The sequence below is a fragment of the Musa acuminata genome, chromosome BXJ2-8 (genome assembly GCF_036884655.1).
Source record: "Musa acuminata AAA Group cultivar baxijiao chromosome BXJ2-8, Cavendish_Baxijiao_AAA, whole genome shotgun sequence".
NCBI classification, from domain to species: Eukaryota; Viridiplantae; Streptophyta; class Magnoliopsida; order Zingiberales; family Musaceae; genus Musa; species Musa acuminata.
The window spans coordinates 39520449-39541147 of NC_088345.1; the positions used below are offsets into that span (position 1 = coordinate 39520449).

Consider the following 20699-nt stretch of genomic DNA (forward strand, 5'->3'; position numbering starts at 1 on the left):
TCCCGTGAGGGACTAGATCATATGGAGGTATGATCGGGAGCTACTGGAAGCTCCACTTCGGTGAACAATATAACGATAAGAAGGGCTATGGATTCAAGGAGTGAAGGCCATGGTACTGCAGAGGCAGGTCTTCCATGCGTGCATCAAATTTTGCATCGGATGAAAACCTTGGTCATCAGCATATGGGGGTTGTGTTCCACCAAGGGAAAAGTTTGAATGCAAGTACCAGTGAGTTCCATGGGAGGGACTTGATCATGCAGAGGTATGATCAAAGCAGCTAGAGAGTTGGACTGCTCCAGAGCTCATATTCGCTTAAGGGAGCCCGGCAAGTCAGAGGACAAGGCTGAGTAAGCGAACGTTGCTACCAAGGAAGCTAAGGAGAACAGAATCGGTACAAATCCTATAACATGATGGCAGAGGCCATGCATGGGAGTTGCAGTCTGTCTTTCCATCGACCAAACAGACTTCTTGGAGAACATAGAGGTGTTGAAGCAGGGGGTCGAAAAGGGGCAAGGAAGCGACGACGAGTCCAGAGGGACTTAGCTACCCAAAATCAAGCATCAGTTAGAATGGAGGTGGACTCGGAGGAGTGCCACAGAGGCATATCTACTGATTGTGAAGAAAAGGGGTGCAGATGCGAGGCGACGGATAGTAGTACCATGGGCATGGCAGTGCCATGGTACCGTAGAGGCAAGACTTCCGTGAAAGTCATTGATCCCTTGCTCTCATGGAGGGAGAGCGCTTGGTCATGAAAGGGGCCGAGGAGGTGGAGCATGTAAAGGCAATCTCCAAGTACCGAGACAAGGCTGAAGGGCAGAGGCCAAGGAACTTCGTAAGACCGGTGTAAATGAGTTTCTCATCAAGATAGCCGAAAGTGAAGGACTTCGGGTCATGCAAGAGTGCATAACCAAGGAACGAAGCAGGCAGTACGCGGTGCTGTACCTTCACTACTCAGGGGAGTAGGCGGCAGGGTTGATGGAGAAGACGGTACAATCCTAGAAGCGACCAAACCTATGAGAGAACTACTCCAAGTTGGGGTGAAAACTTCCTACATTCCAGAAGTTCGATGGCATTGAGAAGGTGAATCACAGTAGCTAACTCAACGCAAGGAGTGCAAACACTTCAAGTGCTTCAGAAGTGTGAGCAAAGAGTAGGCGAAGGCCAGTAACTAGCTCGATGCATGGAGTACAACCTCGAGGAGGCGGGCGAAGTCAAGTAACCTTTGTCTTCTCAACTCTTAAGAGAATGGGCGAAATCGAGTACCCCAATTCTCTTATCTATCCTGCAGAGGAGCTCTGCATATGTTCAAAGACCCTTCGAAGATTATAGAAGATAATAGTTGTCAAATCCTCACCAACGGTGATCAGTGTTACTGAGAGTAGATTGTCCGCTTCATTTCCCAACGAAATGCCAATCGAAAGCGAAAGCGATGCGAACCTACTTGGATGTGACAACTAAGTGAAGAAGAGTCAATGAGCAAATTTTGTGGAGGAAGGACCCAAAACTTCAGAAGTTTGCGATACGATGCTCGTTAAAGCTCCAACAAGCATCCACCCAATTCAAGCAGCATGAGGAATTTGAGAGACTAGCACAGTAAGGATGGTCTTTTTCTTCATTTGGAGGATCCGTAGGAATCAACAAGGATCAACACAACTCAGCCAACCCCACACCAGAGTCAGAATCATTGGTGAGTTGAAGCAGCATGGCGGATCAAAAGTTCGACTACTCAAAAACAGCAGCGAAGAGCAGCTGGGAGCCAAGAGACGCATTGCAGCTGGAGCAGAAGATTGAAGACTCAGCAAAGGCAAGGAGTTGCAGTGTCGACAAAGGCTTCGACGAGGGCATCGAAGGAATAAGTGGGGGAGAATGTCACGGACAAACTTCTAAATAGGATGTTTGATGTAATGCTTATGTATGTCCATGTCTTTTGGTTATGTTCATGCCTTGTACAACATGTAGAGGGACGGCCGAAGACTTAATAGTTCCATTTTAGTTGGGTTGGTGGCCTCTTTAGGCTTGTAAATAAAGGTTGTGTCATGTGGACACGTGCGAGAGATTTTTGATCTATAATGGATCATTTTACCCTTTGTTGTGCAACTGTTCAGAGCTAGTAAAGTTTGTTTGTAATTTGCATTGTCTATGAAGTGTTTTTCGGAGATGTTTGCTTGTGGATCCCGAGTGAGGCGTTTTCTCTATCCCGTTCTCTCTTTTGTGGGTCCTAAGGGACAATGGGAGGCTTCGGGGAGGCTGACCTTTGCGGACAGACATGCAAGGGTGCCGCACAACTTAGGCAAAACCAGCTAAGTTCGTGACAATAAGGTGACTACACATAAGCAATTGTGCATGCGGTTACTATCGACCGTTGCAATCTATAGCGCTTTCATCGCATACGTAGTCACTGTCCATGACTGTGTTGGCGATCATTGTAGGCCACCACTCTCAACAATACTATCATCGACATCAAGCTGTCAACAATGGTGTATTAAATCAAACACGAGAAATATCACATCACATACAAGCAAACGATAGAACATACTAGATGGAAAAGTAAATCGATAACACAAACATATCGTTTAAGCATCGTAAAACAAAACTGGATAACACTTATTCATAAGCAAAAGGTTCTAATAATTAAATCTAGAAACAAAATAGATTTGAAATATTTTTACAATCTAAAATATTTGATTTCAAAACTTGACTCTAATATCAATTGTAAGTATAAAAACTATAATTATGCTAGAGAAAAATTTTAATATCAAAAATTAAAATTAAATAATAATATATCAAATTTATAATGCGTATCTTTGTTTAATGTTACGAAGAAAACTTTTATTTGATTTGCAAACGCATTATTATCAGATCCCAAAACTACAATGATATCAATATACAAGAACCAAACTCGCATTTTCCCCTCTATAAGATTGTTATTAGCGATGAATTAGGGATAAAAGAAAGATAAAAAAATCTATAATCTCTAAATAACTAATTTTTTTTATCCCTAGGAGATCTTTACTTGTATTTGATTTTATTTTTATCCCTAGGAGATCTATAATCTCTAAATCTCTCACATCAATATATTTTACCTAACTATATAAAATCCAATCATATTTATAATATATTTTACCTAATTAGATAAAATATAATCATATTTATAATGTATTTTACTTAATTAGATAAAATCAGATAATCTGACACCCACACCCTACTAATTTTATAACTTTATAACAGAGATATGCCTTGAGATAAAAAATAATAATAATAAAGAGTCCCACTTAATTAACTTACAGGAGGTGGCCAAAAAAAGCCATTACTGTTTAGCGTCATATTACTGTAGCCACGTACTCTACATATTTCCATCTTCACACTTCAGAAATATACAGAACAAAAATTGGACTGTGTTTTCTACTTCTGTTTTCTTTTCTTTTTTCCCCCTTCCTTTTCTGTTTTTTTTTTCTTTTTTTCTTTCCTGAGGTATAGCATAAAAGCCATCAACTTATAGCGACGCAGAGTAGGCCAGGCTGAGGCTGGGTGAAGTGAAGGCCTTCACCGAGCAGGTACTGTTCGACTGCGACAGTGAGCCTGGCGGGGATGCGGGAGCCCTTGGTGTGGTGTCCAGTTGCAACACATATCATAGCATGCAGTCGCTGCCCGGTAGCCGTAGCCGTAGCTGTGCTCCTCAGGGTGCTCAATTCACGATCTACAACTTGTATAGCTTCACGCACATGAAGACCATGCAGATCTATCAACGGATCTTGTACCCCGCTGCGTCCCTGTATCTTAGGAGACACTGGGTTCCTGTAAAATACATGGAAGATAAACAACTCATGTCATGTTGTGTATAAAACTACCTGCAATCCTGAACATTTAAATGGCCATAATTATAAAAATACAGAGAAGGAATTTTAGTTAAATCGACCAATACTGACTAGTTCTTCATTCTTTTCATCCAAGTCCAGCAGAAGGCCAAAAGGGAAACAAAACTAACAATCATGTTAGTCATGGTTGGAAGGTTTAACCACAAACAGCTTCCCAAATATGATATTGCAACTTCTACCACTTCATTTGGATGACTTATTAAGCACAGATTTACTCAGTGACATGGTAACTGAGGGTCAAAGCAACTAAGAAAATATAATTCGAACCAACTCCAACTGTTTCTTTGGTACAAGTTCTCCCATTGGTGCCTTTCGTTAGCTACACGAGGGCTGTAAACTATCAGCAAGATATCAAGATTCTCTAGTAGTGTCTGTTCAATATAAAAAGGAACAGGTTTGTGTGCCTGTGACAGTCTCGGCATGATTTTGATTATTCCAGATTTGACAGCATAAAGATCAAAAAGTTCAGGATGCCAACCTAGTGCTCAGGATTAAATAAAGTCAAATGATCAAAGAAGAAATTAGTTTGGCAGACAGTGTGAATGTACAAACTGGAATTAATTATCAAAGTAATCAAACAAACCAAGTAGTATTTCTCTACCCTAATGAATATACAGGCCAACCATTGTATGATTCTGATTTACATTGGCTATAATCGTATGCGTGCGTGCGTGCGTGCGTGTGTGTGTGTCTCGGAAGGGAAGGTGAAGTGGTAACAGTAGTGAATGGAACTACTGATTAAGATACAGAACAAAGTTAAATACTAAAATTACTATAGAATCTTTACAACACCTAACACGAACATCTGCCGGCTCAGTAAAGGCAACATGCTCAGATAATTCTAGGGAAACACTTTAAAAATTCAAAAAGTCAGTACAGAACTTGAAGGGGAAAGTAGGAATGAATACACAAGATGAAACATGAACTTCAAAAATGACGAGTGTCCAACCGTTTCTGGAAAATTGTTTCTCTGGCTTTTTGATGAGCTGCTTTCATATGCATGTTGTACAACTGACCCTTGAAACTCGATTCCTTTTCTAGAGCCTTGTTTCCAATTAGATAGGCTTGTCTTGCCTGTCAATATTCATAAAAATAGCTCATTACTACAAACTACATAGCTCAAATTCCCAGCTAAGCACATGTAAGAAAGCATACATCAGTTCATAGTATTTCAAACGTTGTAGCAACATTACATAAGCAAACCACCCAAAAATGCCAGTTGATCTTCCACATCTTCACTAACTCTGACAAATCATGTGACATGCCTCCACATTATGATAATCTTATTCCTGATATGGACATGTTTCAAGCATCTAGACTTATTTTTATACTGTTACTTGAATTTTGATGTGTATATGATTATCTCTTCAATATATTATCATATCTCCAAAATGAACATGTTTGATCTTGCACTTTGTAAAACTGAGACATATCAAGGTGACCCTCATGTACAGAAGTTCATATTTATTTTTCTGGCACAACATTTAATTTCATCTGCTTTGTTTTAACATATGTATTTCCTTGGACCTTGAGGTGTGTTAGCTAAGTCCAGTATGCTTTAGGTGTAAAGTTTTCTGGATTCAAGAGGTCAGTCACAAGATTGTATTCTATTGAAAATTGATATGCATTTCAAGCTAGAGATATAAGTGAAATACAATCCATTAACCAAAATAGCAACAAAATAAACATACAACAGGCTAATTCCAATAACTTATGGAACCCACATGTGACTGCAGAGGAAATTGGAGAATTTGACTACATGCGTACATATCTTGATCTGTTGGTGAAGAAAACTACTATAAGGCTAGACAATCCTCTCTCAACGGGTTAATTGACAATCACATATCATGAAGTTATTTCCTCTGATCTTTCAGAAACACAACATAATGTAATTTGCATCCATGGGATATTAAGTGTGATTATTCTTTTAAAACATTAAAAAGAATCAGTCCACCTACCCTAATTTAGATACAAATTTTGAATGGACAACAAAAAAGAAACATCCAGGTAACTTTAAAATGTAACCCAGATTTTCTTGCTGTCCTCAGGGCACTGATGATCTGCATTATCTGATTACTATAGATCGCTGTTTATATTACTTGTACTATTTTAACAGGTATCCAACATATAAGAACACTGAAATCTAAACCAGTCCGTTAAACATTCAGCCAACAACATAGAGTCAATCAACAGACATATCTCTGTCACTTGTGAATAAATACATTGTCCTCCTACACTAAATGCAAAAGAAACGAGCACGCCTACCTGTTCAAAGCATGCATTTCGAAGACGTGTAAAATCACGAGCTTCTTCCCCCCATTCTGTATAAATATTTGCTACCATAGACAAAAAATGGATAAACAATTAGAAGAAAACCACCTCAATAAGTGGGGATTGATGAAACAATTTTGTTAAATCACAGAGAAGCTACTGTAAGAGTATTTTTACCCATTGCTTCCCCAGTCTCAAGCCAAACAGGAGATGCCCGAGCTGCACTTGAACCACTCCATTCGTCTCCATAACGAACTCTGCCACTACCATTATACGAGCTACCTGACAATCTGGAACTTCTACTTGAACCAGTGCTACCATCAAAGGTACCATTTCCATTATACTTCCAATGACCAGGATCCTGCAATGCTAGTTTTCTAACAGTTGGAGCAAAATCAATGTCACCTCTTAATATACCAGGAGATCTATATGTAATGGAGCCATGTTGGAGATCTTCTCCATCAGGCTTTGGCAAACCATTCTGAGTGTTTCCTACTGGAAGGGTAGGAAAGTCCAGTGGGCTAAAGTTTGGGGTAGCCGAGGACTTTGAGTCAAGGTTTGGGCCAAAACCACTGTCAACTTGAAGCTGCAATATGGAAATTTTACTGTCAGACCTCCTTTTAACCCATTAAATTACACCTGGTGATTAACATACAACTTATGAACCATTGTGCTATCCTTTAACGCTATCAATAGAACTCTAGCATTTTGTGGCAAAACTTTACAAATGCTTCAGAAAAAACAGCACCAAAAGCTATAAACTAAAACTCACCTCCTTATCTAATTAATGATAAGAAAAACAAAAACTCATTACAAAGATGAAAGCTATTAGAAATGAGTCACCTAGAAATATTATTAGATAAACGTTCATGCATCATCAGTTTGTGATAAGCAGAGCATGTGTTACACCAGAAATAACAGATATATAAATGTGACAAAAGGCAACCAAAGAGTGAATGTACAAACTTCAAACATCACCTTTATAATACTAATTCTGTTTTGATATCTCAGATTTGTGCCAATAAGTGGCAGAGCAAAGTATGTCCTTGCAGTCAAGCTCTCTTTAACAACAGCAACACATTTATCAAATCCTGAATCATCAGAGACTTTCTTTTTTTGCTCTTCATCCTAAAATGATCTCAAATATGCTCAAAATTCTAATAAGATAAAGCCATTATGGTTTGCTAAATGGAAAAGAGAAAGAAACCAATATATCTCATTTGATCAGAAACAAAGAGACCCACTAGATGAATGAATGGTCGCAAGATATTCTCTGTGCTTCTAAAGATCTAACAAATTTCCTTTTCCATTCCATCACTGTTTTCTAAACCCTAGCAACATATATCATGATAATACATTTTCAAAAAGCTCATTCAGTAGTTTAAGATGATAAAATTAAGCATTTAAATATATTTCAAAAAAATAAATAAGAAAATTTTGGTTTCCAGTAATTCTTCCAGGACGTCAAACAGTCAAAATTCATATTTTTCCACACTTGTAAATCTAAATCCAGATGACATGTTGGTATTGTCAACCAGCAAATTGCACTTGCTGATTTAGGCAGATGTTAAAGCACACTCTTTTAAGCATGGAATAAACAGCAAATTATGGTCCATCCACAGTTCCAAAACCTTCATGAAGACATCAGACACCAATATTTTGCCAAATTTGCTTTTCTTACACATTTACGAGGGAACCAAATCTGTGGCTTCTTAAAGTCTCAACATTCAACACATGGTCAGACATGAAGTGTACTAATTTATACAAAAAATATATAAAATTGAACAGATGCAAACATACCTCAACCTGAGCTAGAATCCCAATGGTTAAGTTCAAATCACATCCATTCCCATAATAAACATCTGCAAGACTCTGAGAACCAAAACCAGGGAACTGTGATGACAAGAACTCTATGGGATCAGTGGCATAATTCGCCAAAAACACATTATCACCTATCAAATCACCCATTGAACTGGTATTATGATTCCCATTATAACGATGCTCCTCCTGCTGTTCACCATTTATGAGAGGATTACTCCATAAATTATCAGCTGAAGTCATTGAAGCAACTGATGGTTGTTCTTTAGCATAGATGGATCCAGGATATCTCATCTTTCCACTCAAGTTAATATTATCAAGAGTCGGAGAAGATAGATCCCACATATCCAATACACCACTAGTGGTCATTGACCCTGAAAATTTTGATTGTCCAACACTATCATGAATTGACAAACCTGCTAGTGTAAGGTGTCCAGGTTTATGCAGCTCATCTTCTCCCATGACTTCAAAGTCAGGTGTGATGTCATCTGGAAGCCGATGAGGCCAATACTGGTGTACCTGATCATCTGAATTATTTGAAATGTTGGACTCTGATCGATCTAAGACTGATTTTCTAGAAGATCCTGGTAGATCAAGCTTTGGAGTAATTAAGGCTTCAGTGGTTCCATAAGTATATTTAACACATGAAGGAACAAATTCTGCTGCATTGGGATTTAATGCAGTAGCCTTATTCAGTGAACTGAACTTTACGTCTTTGCTGTCTGAAACTATGTTGGATATGTTCATCTTTGTCTTACAAAAAAGAAGTTCCAGGAAGAAGTTATCCCAATCCTGCAGAAAATGTTTATACTAACCAAACTTTAGTGGTTCATAAATACACATAACAACTACAGCAAGCATACCAAACAATTCAATAATAAAAAGCACCATATCCGTCATGTCAAACAAAAAAAAAAGGCATTTTTTGTCATAGTTAAATATCCAACATTCTTCAAGGAGTATGAATGTTTCATTTCAGTAAAGGTTATGGAAATTTTTTATCGGGCTGTTGCAACTTGCAATTGTTTTTGTGTGTATCCATAAACACACTAAGACTGATGAAAAGATACCCAAGTTTTTTTGGGGGGATACTTCATAGACAGAATTCCATCTTTCCACATATGTCAACAACTTCAATTTCATTTTTCCTACTGTAGTTCCATCTTTTTCTCAAATTAACTGGAACCTTATGATCATAATTACAACAAGGAAATTCATTATCGGGCAGTTGCAACTTGCAATTGGTTTTGTGTATCCATAAACACACTAAGACTGATGAAAAGATAACTAGGTTTTTTTTTTGTTGGGGTGGGGGTGGGTGGGGGGGGGGGGGGGGGGGGGGTGCGCAAAATTCCATCTTTTCACATATACCAACAACTTCAACTTCATTTATCCTACTACAGTTCCATCTTTTTCTCAATTTAACTGGAACCTTACAATCGTAATTCTGACAACTACTTTGGACCTGTATGCTGGAAACAAAGCAAAATATGAAGCTAAATACTGTTAAGATGCGGAGATCTAGACATATATATCAGCAGTGGCATGTAGAATCCAAGGTTTCAGGTAGGATTGCTCTTCGTATATTTCAATTTACTTGCACCCTTGTCATATTCCAACAGATAACCTCCTTAGCTGTCTATGATTGTTGTGATCTTCCAACATACGAAAGGAACGACTCAAAGTGTGAACATCACCTGCGAACGAAAATTACAGCCCAAAATCACATCAGATCTCAGTAAAGAAACAGATATAAGCTTCCAAAAGCCAATCAGCACACCCAAACACAAGCAGCAGGTACAAGAAGGAGAACTCTAAGTAAAAGGGTTCCTGAAGTCCTCAATCAAAAACCGTTCATCCGGCAACTTCAATAAAGAGATGAAAATGATCTCCCACGAAACCCTCACCATGAAACACACCAGAGAAGGCCAGATTCGCGGATTTCATCGAAAGAACAGACCAGTGAAAGAAACTTCAAGAACAACAGCCAGAGAAGATTAAAGATAGAAGTTCCCACCTTTTCTGAGATCGATGAGGGGGAATACGGCTGGGAACGAATCCATGGAGTGAAAGGGAAAAGGAGGAAGTGACAACGAGCGAGCTCCTACTCCTCCCTTCTCTGGATTTCACCTCAAAGATTCTTCCCGAGCTTCGGATTAGAAGGTAAAAAAGTGAATCTCCCCCCTGGATTCACCTGCTCGAGCTGGCGCCGCTTAGAATCCCGCCGGCGGTTGTCAGTCCCTGGTCGATTTCGCGTCTACTGCGGCCGCTGCGAGAGGAAGGAGCTCCATTTCTCGAATCAACGAAGGACGAGGGAACAGAGAAATCCACACTCCCTCCCTCTCTCGCCCGCTCGCTTGTGTTGACGACTAGCCTTATATTATTGTGAGAAGAGATAGCACATGAACGCTTCCCTTGAATCCCAGCCATTGGTTTATCAGAACTCGAGCACATCTGAACCGTTCCAGCATGCGTGACGATTCGGGCCTCCTCGCGTCGTCGTGCATCATCGTAAATGGACGGTCAAGATTAAGGAACCGGTAGGATAAAACGTCTGTTTGCTTCCGGATATGCCCATTAGGCCTCCAACGCAGGCCTCTTAACCCAATCATATTGGCTAATCACAGCATCACGATCCGAATCCGTAATGAGGTAGGATTCGTATCCGAATTTGAGAACGGATCAAGTTCACACCCGACCCGAAATCTGATCAACCAAAACCCAAGATCCACACAAACTCGGACCATCAAGCCCGTCACAACCGTAGAAATGCATTTGAATGGTGGATGGTAGCGGAGTTCATTGCCGCCTGCCTGTCTTATTTATCATACAAATTTAAGGGTTTGACCATAATCATCACGATGTTGACTTTTAATACCAGCACATAACAGCACAAGGAGCAAAATGCTCCATTATTCCGAAGCATCAACAGCGCCCACCTTGACGACACGTGTCATCCCGCTAAGCAGCGACCGGGTTCACGTTTGTATTGCTGGGAACTACGACGGCCCCGCAGCCGCCGCAACTACCGGAACAGCCGCTGCCACAACCGCCGCCGCCCTTGTCACCTGCCAACTTACTGCCACAGCGACTGCCGTACTCACCGCTACAACCACCACCACAGGAGCCGGAATCGCTGCCTCCAATTATATTTCCACAACCTCCGCCGCACCCACCACCACATCCGCCGCCACAACCGCCGCCGCAACCACCAGACTTAACGCCGCTTAAAATGTTGCCACAGCCACCTCCACAATCGACAATCTTCGCTTCAGTAACTGCTGGGGAGGAGATCTCTTCTGCCTCCTCTTTGTCGGGAAAGAGGGCATTGCATCCTTCTTTCTTGATTATGAATGCCAGTAGGATACCAAGCAAAGCAAACGTCTCTTCTTTGACCTACTTGCCAAGGAGGATAAGTAGTCTGATTACCGATGTCGAAAGTTCAATCTAGTTTGCAGGTATGAAGCTTGTTACCTCGACAGTGTTTGATTTCATGCTGAACAATGCGACTGCTTTTCCATAGGGGCTTTCAGCTGATAACTCCACAAGTGTGATGAACTCATTGTCATTTCTCGCCTTGCAACATTTGGATTCATATTCCAGCTTTTTGCCGAAGAAGAGCTTCAGCTGTTTGAGCATGAGATGCTAATTTAACTCCTTGCCTCGATAAGCTTGGATGTATCAAAAGGTATTAAGAAGTATATTGAGAAACAGGAGAGAGTTAATCAGAGCAAATGATCGACCTTTATGCTGAAAGATGTAAAGGTACATTATATCATTGGAGGAGCAGTTAATACTGTCTGTGAACATCTACTGAAGCAATCAGCTGGTCAATAGATTTAGTGGCTACATGTACTTCTTGATGTCAATAACTCATATGAAAGCTGGTGACTGGTTATATAAAGTGGCTTTGTTAGTTCTCATCAGTTATCTCATACTAAGAAACTGACATGAAATGGCTGTGACATTCTCTTGTTTGAAATGCATTGACTGTTTTGAAACAATTTCTGGTCATTTAAGCTCTTACGTATCTACTTTTAGCTCTATGAAGGGTCTCATACCATGCTATCTTGGTATCTATTATATTTGCTTCAATCCCAATCTTGTTCAATCTTCCCATCAAAGTTGCCTTAGATAGCTCGGTTCTTCTTTGACTGATCATGTTTGTAACAGATATGTGACATTTAGATAAGGATATTATCTATGAAGCAGTTGACTAGTTTAACATGTAGCAGATTTTATGACAGATGTCACTCTCAATGTGAAGAGAAACCATACAAAGCTAAGATGAAGCCTCCAAAACAATCTAAATTGTGATGCAATTCAAGATCTGGCAGCAAGCATGTAATCTGTTTATCTTAGTAGTCAAAATGGACCTTAAGTTAAGTCTTGCAAGTATATTTTGTACATTTGTTTTGCTCTTGAAAATGGCATTCAAGGATAGCAGTTGGAACAAAGTGCACATCAATCAAGAATATTTATATCCCATTCTTCATTATGAGTCTTCCGAGTTCCTATAGATCAGCTTCACAAATGCCTTACAGGTTAGTAGCCAAAAAGGAAACCTAATAGTTGTTGTTGCATGATTAATCATTTTTAGCCATTAAAGAGCACCAGAAGGCATCATATAAGAAGTAAAAAATATCAATAGAAACATCAACTTTCATCATGATTTAGTAGATCATAGAACTTAGACTTGATGAACTTACCTGGGGATCACCTTTAATCTCAAATGTATGTGCATCTTGATTTTTTTTCTTCTCAACAACTAGTGAGATATTATAGTCATTCAGTGACCACTTATTGTCTGCATACTCTGCTAGCAAGCATGGTTTTCTCGAAAGTCTTGATATGCCAACAACTTCCTTCTTTGAAGCAGTGGTGTTTGTCTCTTCTGGTTTCTCCAAATTCCTGTGGAGTTTAAATTAACAATCAATTAATTTTAGTATCTCATATATTTTGGCAAATCACGGATATTGAGGTGACAGAATATTTTAGATAGGAAGCATAAAATACTATTAATTTCCCTACCATTCTGATAATATTCTTTCATTATATTCTAAATACATGCCACACGTTACCACAGTAGATAGAGACCAGGTGGTCCGTCAAGTGACAATCATATGTACAATACCATGTGACTGCATAAAATCTACAACATGTTAAACTAGTCAACTGTCTGTGTCATCATGACATATGAAAATTAAGGATAAGATGAATGAATTTGCACCTTCATAAAACAACAATATCTGGCTCAAAATAGTTCAACTACATCCATATAGGGATCACTTTATAGAGCTAGATGTGCTATGAATACCTGAGTTGTAGACAGATGACTTCATCACCTTTATGATCAAGGAAACGGGTCCAACTTTTGATCCTTTCCTTCTCTTGGAGTGGTAAGAAGGATGCGTTGGTGGAGACAGGATGTGACTTGAGCATGCGAAGTTCAAGGGGAGCAGGAACTGGAACAGTAAAAGACACAGCAACAAATAGACAAACTGGTTCAGAGTCCACAGTTCCTGATTGAGGCTTCAATTCAAACCACTTCTCGATGGACAATTTAGAATCTGGATTCATCAAGTCTTGAAGGGCAATCGACGTTGTCCCAATAGTTCTTGCTGGCACGGATGAGTCAATCTTGGAATCCGATTTGGACATGAGGGCCAAAACAAGCTCCCCTGTAGGTTCACATTTGAAACTAGCTGAATCTCTCTTGCCAGTTTCAGATTGAATGCCTAGTGTACCACCATAGAAGAGCATATCTGGTTTTTTCTTACTAAAAGATACAAACAAGTCACCGTGTTGACCGTCTGGCAAGTTTTTTATTCCCACAATCTCCAAAAGCACCTGCAGAAAAAAGAATGATTGCAACAAAAAATTTGTGAAGCATAGATAGGACACTTTAATTGCATGTATAGCCCCACTTCATTGTTATGGATTTCAGAAGAGATGTGCTTAATGCTTATCTTGATAAAGGATGGCTCAATGCATGAGGATCTTCAGAGAATTGATGTATGTAATCAAATCTTTTACCCTACAAGTAAATAAACTGTTTTCTTGACTCAAACATGATCGTTGCAAATGAGCATTATTACTGTTGTACCAAGATTCATTTGGTGCTTGTCTTGACAAATCTTTATGTTTATATAGATTCCATTACTGCTAGTATTTATTATTCTAAAATAGCACAATCATATTACCAAAAACAAAATTAGTATAGGATCTCAGAATCAAATTCACTAAAAGCTTCTGCAGCCTGAAGCTGCAAAGCTTGATTGACATTTTCGATTAAATCTATAAAGACAATTGCATAATATCTGATAACCATTTTCTAAGAAAATAACCATTGTTTAACGATCTATCTTTTTCAGATAAAACTTTAAAGAACAGTCATGATCAGACTCAGTTAGAAAATAAAGGAACAACTTAAACAATTTCTGAATCCTACCTCGACAACCATCCGTTGAGGAAGCACAAGGTGATTCTGAGATCTGTAAGGGATAGTTTCATTTACTTCCAGATGGCTAGAGAAATCCAATATCACGGGAGAAGGGCAATTGCCTCTGTACATTGTGCCTGCCTTCCTGTATCTCAAACCGTATGTATCTTCCCATTGCTTGGTTGTTTCATTAAAACCAACATCAAGTTTCTTTCCTTTGGACCTGTCAGAGTCTGTGTCATCATGCTCCAGTACCTTCCCAAGCAGCTTAATCATGTCGTTGCAGTAAGAAAGAGGATGCAGCTGGTGAGAATGCCATATGAGATCTATGTCATAGGCTGGCACACAGAAGAGTTTCTTTGACCTATTCCGCTTTGTCTTGATCAAATGCAGAAACCCCTTATATCTGGCCACTGCTGCTTCAAGAAAACGGTTGTCATGCATGTATGGTCTTGAGATCTATCAGTAATATGATTGAGGTCAGAAACAAATAGCAATCCCAGAATGTAAACAAAGATCATAAATATTCAGATGATGCAGATGAAAAGGCATTCCGTATTGTTCCGGCAAAATTATACTGCATAGTATGGCAATATAGAGATCTTATGGACTAGTATTAGATATTTAATCAATCAGTCAACATTAGTGTAATAGAAATGAAGAATGACATAGATCATTCAAGCATGAACTGAGTGAACTTGTTATACTTGGCAAAGGATAATGTTTGTATCTTTCTAAATGTAAAAGGGATCATACACTACACAGGGCATAGAAACATCTACAAACTCCAAGTGATAATCCTTGGTCAAGTTATATAGCATCAAAAAGGTGAGCTACAATTGAAAAATATCTAAATCATATCATTTGCTACCAAAAAAATCTCTTAAATAATGTGAAAACCAGCTTTGGAGGAAGCTCGATATTGATCTTTACATGGAAGTCAGCAAATCACAGTCAGTATTTTTCTTTTACCATTTCTTTATGTTATGTGCAATTGATAACCACCCAAAATCATCAGAAATCTTGCTCACTATGCATTTTAGCTCAACACATTGTGCTTTTCCTGGTTATCTCAAAAAATGCTGGTCAATGTTTGCAGTGTAAATATTAATATGTTCATTTGTTTGACCAAAAAGCATGGCACATATGAGTGGGTCCTTTACGTTAGCAGCCTCAGATGCTGCTATATCTTTTACTGGACTCACATCCTTAACGTATGAACGCTAGACAAAGTAAGACACAAATAAGAATATGTAAATGTTTGCAAAGTACACCATATGTTGCTATTGCTAAATTCATTCCTGTTTCTTGCATTTAGATAAATAAAGAATACCAATCACCATAAAACACTAGATTAGAACCTTGGATACCTGCGGCTGTATAGAGGAAAAAAGACACTAACGGAGCTACCTGGTAGCAGAAAGAAGACTGCCTTTTAACAGCAGAAACCAAGTCATATGTAAAAGCCAAAGCAGCTCCAGGGCACTTATTGAAAGTCTCCTCTGAGAAAGTACTGCTGCAGTCAAGCTCAAAAGGCTCCTCTGGGTACAGCTTAGACCATTTCTCTGACATTTCATGTTTGGATTTCGCTTGCAGAGAGGATATGACATTATGGTTATCCAGGATCCTCCCAAAAGTTTCTTCGCAATCCTTCTTGTATTGAACCTGAACATGAAACAGAATAAGAAACTGTCCAACAAGAACCAGAGAAAGAAACAGTTGTGCATAAGAATTCAATTATCAGAAGTCATAATAGATGCCCACCGGATTTAATCGATGACAATGCCATATCCATTCACAGTCCAGAGGAACATACAGAGAACCATCTGTTGTTCCACATTCAGAGTGTTTGGCTAGCAGAGGAAGCCAACAAGCCTTGTACCTAGATAGCAAAGTGGCCATACATCAAAAGAAAGGAAAAATGGACTAAAGGAGTACTTATTGCCATCTTATTCTCACATTATGGCATGTCAAAACATAGAACCTGGATCTTATTCTCCAAAGGTAAAATTCTTACAGTTCAATCTTTTCTAAGAAAGAAGGGAGAGACTAAAGAAGGAAAATCTCACTATCAGAATTTCCAGAAGTGCTTACATAATTTCATGATTTCCCTTGAGTCACAACAAGCTTCTAATGATTATTTGTTTAGCCACATTATGAAAGAAGGTTAGATCAAGAACTACTAGAACAGTCTATGCATTTTTCACATCAAACTCTATAAGTTCAATTAGCAACTCTATTCTGCCAGTGTGGTATGATAGTTGTCAGGATCAAAGTCTTTGGATGGATATGTAACAAAGAACAGATGAGTCGATGCAAATCTGATCTGAGTGATGTGCAATAACCATGTGGAGATCTGGGACCATATATGGTCTACATGTCCAGTCACCAGAGAAGGGTGGTGCGACTGGGATTAAAGAGGAAGCAATGCACCTCTCTTAGTGTCTTTCAGTCAGCTCGCCATTGATACCATCTCTCGCAAGTCAAGCAACTACATCAAATGAAAAGTTCAAAGCTTTCATTTGGGCTGGTCCTGTACATAGTAGAATGAAAGTACTAGGTTTATGCAGCCCTCTGTTCCATGGAACCAGGTGCCACGCATTGGATGCCATCTTAGCTGTGTAATATATTTATTTTTTTGTACTGGTTCAAAGTAGAACTTTGACATATATATATATATATAGTTGGATCACTTCTCCCAGAGAAAGATAAAACTAAATCATCTTAGCTATGTAATATGTTCTCCTTTGTACTGAGCAGAGGTAAGATCGTTTTACATAGATACTTGCTTTGGATCTACTACTCTTTGACTATGTCAACCCTTATGATGAAATGGGCCACCCAACTTGCTTTTAGAAAATGTTTGTGCCACGTTAGATCAATTGACTGTGCTGCAATAAGATAAGGTACGTCGACCACTCATTGGACCATTTGATTGTCCAATTAATGAAGATATCATTTAAACCATTGGTCTTATCCCTCAGTTTTTTACACATCATCTAATGGACTCCTTTATCCTGATTGTTCATTTGGCACAAGAACCAAATGCTCTCACTCTTTTCTATGCATATTCGCTAAGCAACCACGTTGACTATTTTTTTACCCCTTCACCTATCCAGCAGATTGAATAAGAAAGCCGTATATGGCCAGCAAAAGGCTTGCTTTGGTTGGGTGGCAAACTCCAAACAACAACATCAACTTAGATTATTACAATCTCATTGTTTGATCAAATAAAAATCCTTTTAGAAATTCCTGGCCACTCTCACCACAAAAATAGGTTCAAAGTTCGATTTTTATGTTCCCCTGATGCGATCTTCAGCATCGGAACTCGTCATTTACACCCTAACACAAAGAAATTGGCAAGCAAGTCCGTACCTGCGGATGGCGCGATCCAACAAGGGGCCGTCGACGTAGAGCCACCTCCGCCGGTCCACCGCCGCAAGGAACACCAGCTGCCGCTCGGCGGCCGCGACGAGGTCCTCGCTGATGGCGATCGTCTGCGCCTCGAGCCACGCCGACGCCTGGTCCTCCTCCATCTTATCGCTCCCGCGACAAGCTGTGACAAGACGAACAATCTGCGAGAAATTACTACTCCTTGCGACTCAAAAGCCAGCAAGAATTTGGAATCGTCGAAGATCCCCAACCAAAATTCAAGCCTAATCGACTGCCGGAGGAGATCGAACCAAGTGGAGGGATCGATCACCTTTCGGGAGTGGCGGGGAAGTAGTGCGAGGGATCGGTGTGTAGCGTTCCCTCCATATTTATGCCATGCCGTGGAGAGGTGAGGCAAACGGATCAATACGCAACCAACCTTTCGAAAATTATAAATATGCCCCTAAATATTATATTTATATTATATTATATTATATTATATTAAAATATGTGGATCAAAATATTAATATTATATGACTATCAATTATTTAATTTAAATAATATTTTTCTTTGTTTGGTAATAACTAGCCCTTCCGTAAAATACTTTTTATGTCAATAAATCAAAAAATAAAGAATTATTCATTAATTAAAATACTTTTTATGTCAATAAATCAACAAATAAAGAATTATTCATTAATTAATTTATTCATTAGATTGCTACATTTGTTCATGTATAAATTATGAGTGATTGGAGCTGAAAAAATAAGATCCGAGATTTTGTGAATATCTCATAAGAACTAGAATGATTTCTTGAGAAAAGAAGTTCTTCTTTTTGAGTTTTTACTGAAAAGTGCCTGTTATTTTTAATTTTTTTAATAAAAATATTATATTATAGTATTTTTATATTATGTTAAAAGTGTTTTCCTAGTGTTTACTGAAAATATAAAAATACTATAGAAATGGAGGGGAAAAAAATAAGTAATAGATGGAAAAAAAAATTGAGAGAGCGATCTATCGAAAAAATAAAAATAAAAATTGAAGGAAAAAAATCAATTCAAAGATATTTCATATATTAGATAAAAATAGAGGCATTCATTCTTAGATAATTCTAAAAACATATAACACTCATAGAAAAAAAATAATAATAAAAAGATAGATTTTTTCAAGAATTCGCTTAAACTAAATGAATATATATATATATATATAGTAGAATTATATAGTAAAGTAAAAAAAGAAATTACACACACACATATATGTATATATAATGCAAAATAATACACACATATATATATATATATATATATATATATATAATCATAATCTTGAAATTACAAAGTATAGGAAGGGCAAAAGAGGGTCGCATGTACTGCAATGACAAAGATGAGTGTACTACACACATGCAACTGAATTGAAGTGGGTGAAATGCAGGCGGAGAGGAAGACAAAATTAGTCGCACGTACAGCAATTAGTGATCATTGTACTGCATATGCATCTTTAGGTGAAGTGCAGGCGGTGACAAAGTAGTAGTTTTAGATAGTAAGTTTATCTACTTATTGATGTAGAATTTGGATATCTTTTAATCAAATACAAATTAATTTGGATAGAAAAATCAAGTATTTTGGTGCACTGTAATTTATATTTGGCTCTTGTATTTTGTATATCAAATACACCGAACAAAATTACCATACCATTTAATTATAATTGACTCGTATGGAAAATTGATAGCCAAATTGTATTAAATACCTAGATAGCACTTAATTTATTCATATCTATATCTTATAATTCCTAATGATAATGTAGTAAAATCATCCCTATCCCAGTGCTATCATGATAGTAACTAATAATAATAATTAAAGAAGTTGATTTGGTTTAATAAAAGTTAGATCTCGAAATTAATTTATGGTAAGTGTAATTTAGTTAATTTTTGATTAATTAATTTATAATAAGTCAATTGAAACTTTTATAGAATTATTATGATATGATTCTAAGATGATTAGTATTATTTTTAAAATAAATTATGATAATTAATTATCAAAATTTGAGAATATAATAAAGGAGAGGAGGATGGGGGAGGAAGAATAGAGAAAAAGAAGGGAGAGAAGATGAAGGAGTAAAGGAGTAAAGAAGATAAAAAGATATTGAAACAAAAAGAAATGGAAGAGGAGGATAAGAAACTTGTCCAACCAATTGGATAGAAAAATACCTCAAAAAAAAATATATATTGTGGGCATCATGCATAATCGATCGATCAATTCAGGAAGCCATTAGCTTACACGAAACCCCATCGAATGAATGGAGGAGTTCATCATTGATTGTGATTGATTGATAAGATACGGATATCTTTTATGTTGGTACTCCATTGATTGTGACCCACTGCCATCCACATTTCAAAGGAAGGATGATGACACATATAATGACTATCATGTGAGCTATACTTCTTCCACGAAAAGAGGGTACTTTTCTTACTGTTAATATATATATATATATATATATATATATATATATATAAGAAGAGTGTAAGGAGAAAGCAGTGAAGAGCAATACGAGTTATGATTATATGGAAGAAAGAGAAGAGTGTAAGAAGACTAACTAATTCAAGAAAGGTTTTGATGAATTCGAGGATTCCACAAAATGTGATAACCAATTAGCACATTTGCAGGGATAATTGGTAATAGATCTTTTTATTGTTTGATGAATTGGTGAGAGAAGTGGATGACAACAAACAGATGCACACAAACACTTGAAAAGTTGAACCAAATAGAGACACAGTAGATAGAATGATGAGATGTTACTTTGTGATATGTATCAGATATTAAAGTTTGATGGCTTAAAGATAAGACTGAGTACATTGATTTTTTTCAAATATTATATTAGTAAAAGTTTTATGTATTGAATATATATATTTAAGTCAAAACTAATAT

General features: G+C 37.8%; 2 protein-coding genes across 8 annotated transcripts; both read right to left on the reverse strand.

Moving 5' to 3' along the window:
* Positions 1–3237: 3237 nt before the first annotated feature.
* On the reverse strand, positions 3238–10570 carry LOC135586188 (polyadenylate-binding protein-interacting protein 7-like). Of its 4 annotated transcripts, none has more exons than XM_065121485.1 (8): positions 9982–10570; positions 9562–9661; positions 7947–8756; positions 7125–7274; positions 6324–6732; positions 6141–6211; positions 4825–4949; positions 3238–3795 (listed from the first exon to the last, which is right to left on the reverse strand). In XM_065121485.1, exons 2-8 carry the CDS (start codon positions 9574–9576, stop codon positions 3489–3491), a joined length of 1887 nt encoding a protein of 628 aa, XP_064977557.1. In that variant the 5' UTR covers positions 9577–9661; positions 9982–10570; the 3' UTR covers positions 3238–3488. The 4 variants fall into 4 exon arrangements, with proteins under 4 accessions (XP_064977557.1, XP_064977559.1, XP_064977558.1 ...); XM_065121487.1 differs by having other exon boundaries at positions 9469–9661; XM_065121486.1 differs by lacking the exon at positions 9562–9661.
* Positions 10571–10719: 149 nt separating this feature from the next.
* LOC135619461 (glycine-rich domain-containing protein 1-like) lies at positions 10720–18210 on the reverse strand. 4 transcript variants are annotated; one of them, XM_065121483.1, is made up of 9 exons: positions 18110–18210; positions 17782–17962; positions 16171–16288; positions 15817–16071; positions 14416–14865; positions 13282–13814; positions 12674–12875; positions 11439–11591; positions 10720–11360 (listed from the first exon to the last, which is right to left on the reverse strand). In XM_065121483.1, exons 2-9 carry the CDS (start codon positions 17940–17942, stop codon positions 10926–10928), a joined length of 2307 nt encoding a protein of 768 aa, XP_064977555.1. In that variant the 5' UTR covers positions 17943–17962; positions 18110–18210; the 3' UTR covers positions 10720–10925. The 4 variants fall into 4 exon arrangements, with proteins under 4 accessions (XP_064977555.1, XP_064977552.1, XP_064977554.1 ...); XM_065121480.1 differs by having other exon boundaries at positions 18051–18206; XM_065121482.1 differs by having other exon boundaries at positions 17782–17981; positions 18051–18197.
* Positions 18211–20699: the final 2489 nt, after the last annotated feature.

Coding starts and splice junctions, on each gene's coding strand:
- LOC135586188 (XM_065121485.1), bottom strand. Junction 6,212..6,323: donor TGAGACTGGGGAAGCAATGG/GTAAAAATACTC, acceptor TGTCTATGGTAG/CAAATATTTATACAGAATGG. Junction 3,796..4,824: donor GAAACAATTTTCCAGAAACG/GTTGGACACTCG, acceptor TGTATTTTACAG/GAACCCAGTGTCTCCTAAGA.
- LOC135619461 (XM_065121483.1), bottom strand. CDS start 17,942: ATGGAGGAGGACCAGGCGTCGGCGTGGCTCGAGGCGCAGACGATCGCC. Junction 12,876..13,281: donor GTCATCTGTCTACAACTCAG/GTATTCATAGCA, acceptor TAAACTCCACAG/GAATTTGGAGAAACCAGAAG. Junction 11,592..12,673: donor AGATTAAAGGTGATCCCCAG/GTAAGTTCATCA, acceptor ATGCTCAAACAG/CTGAAGCTCTTCTTCGGCAA.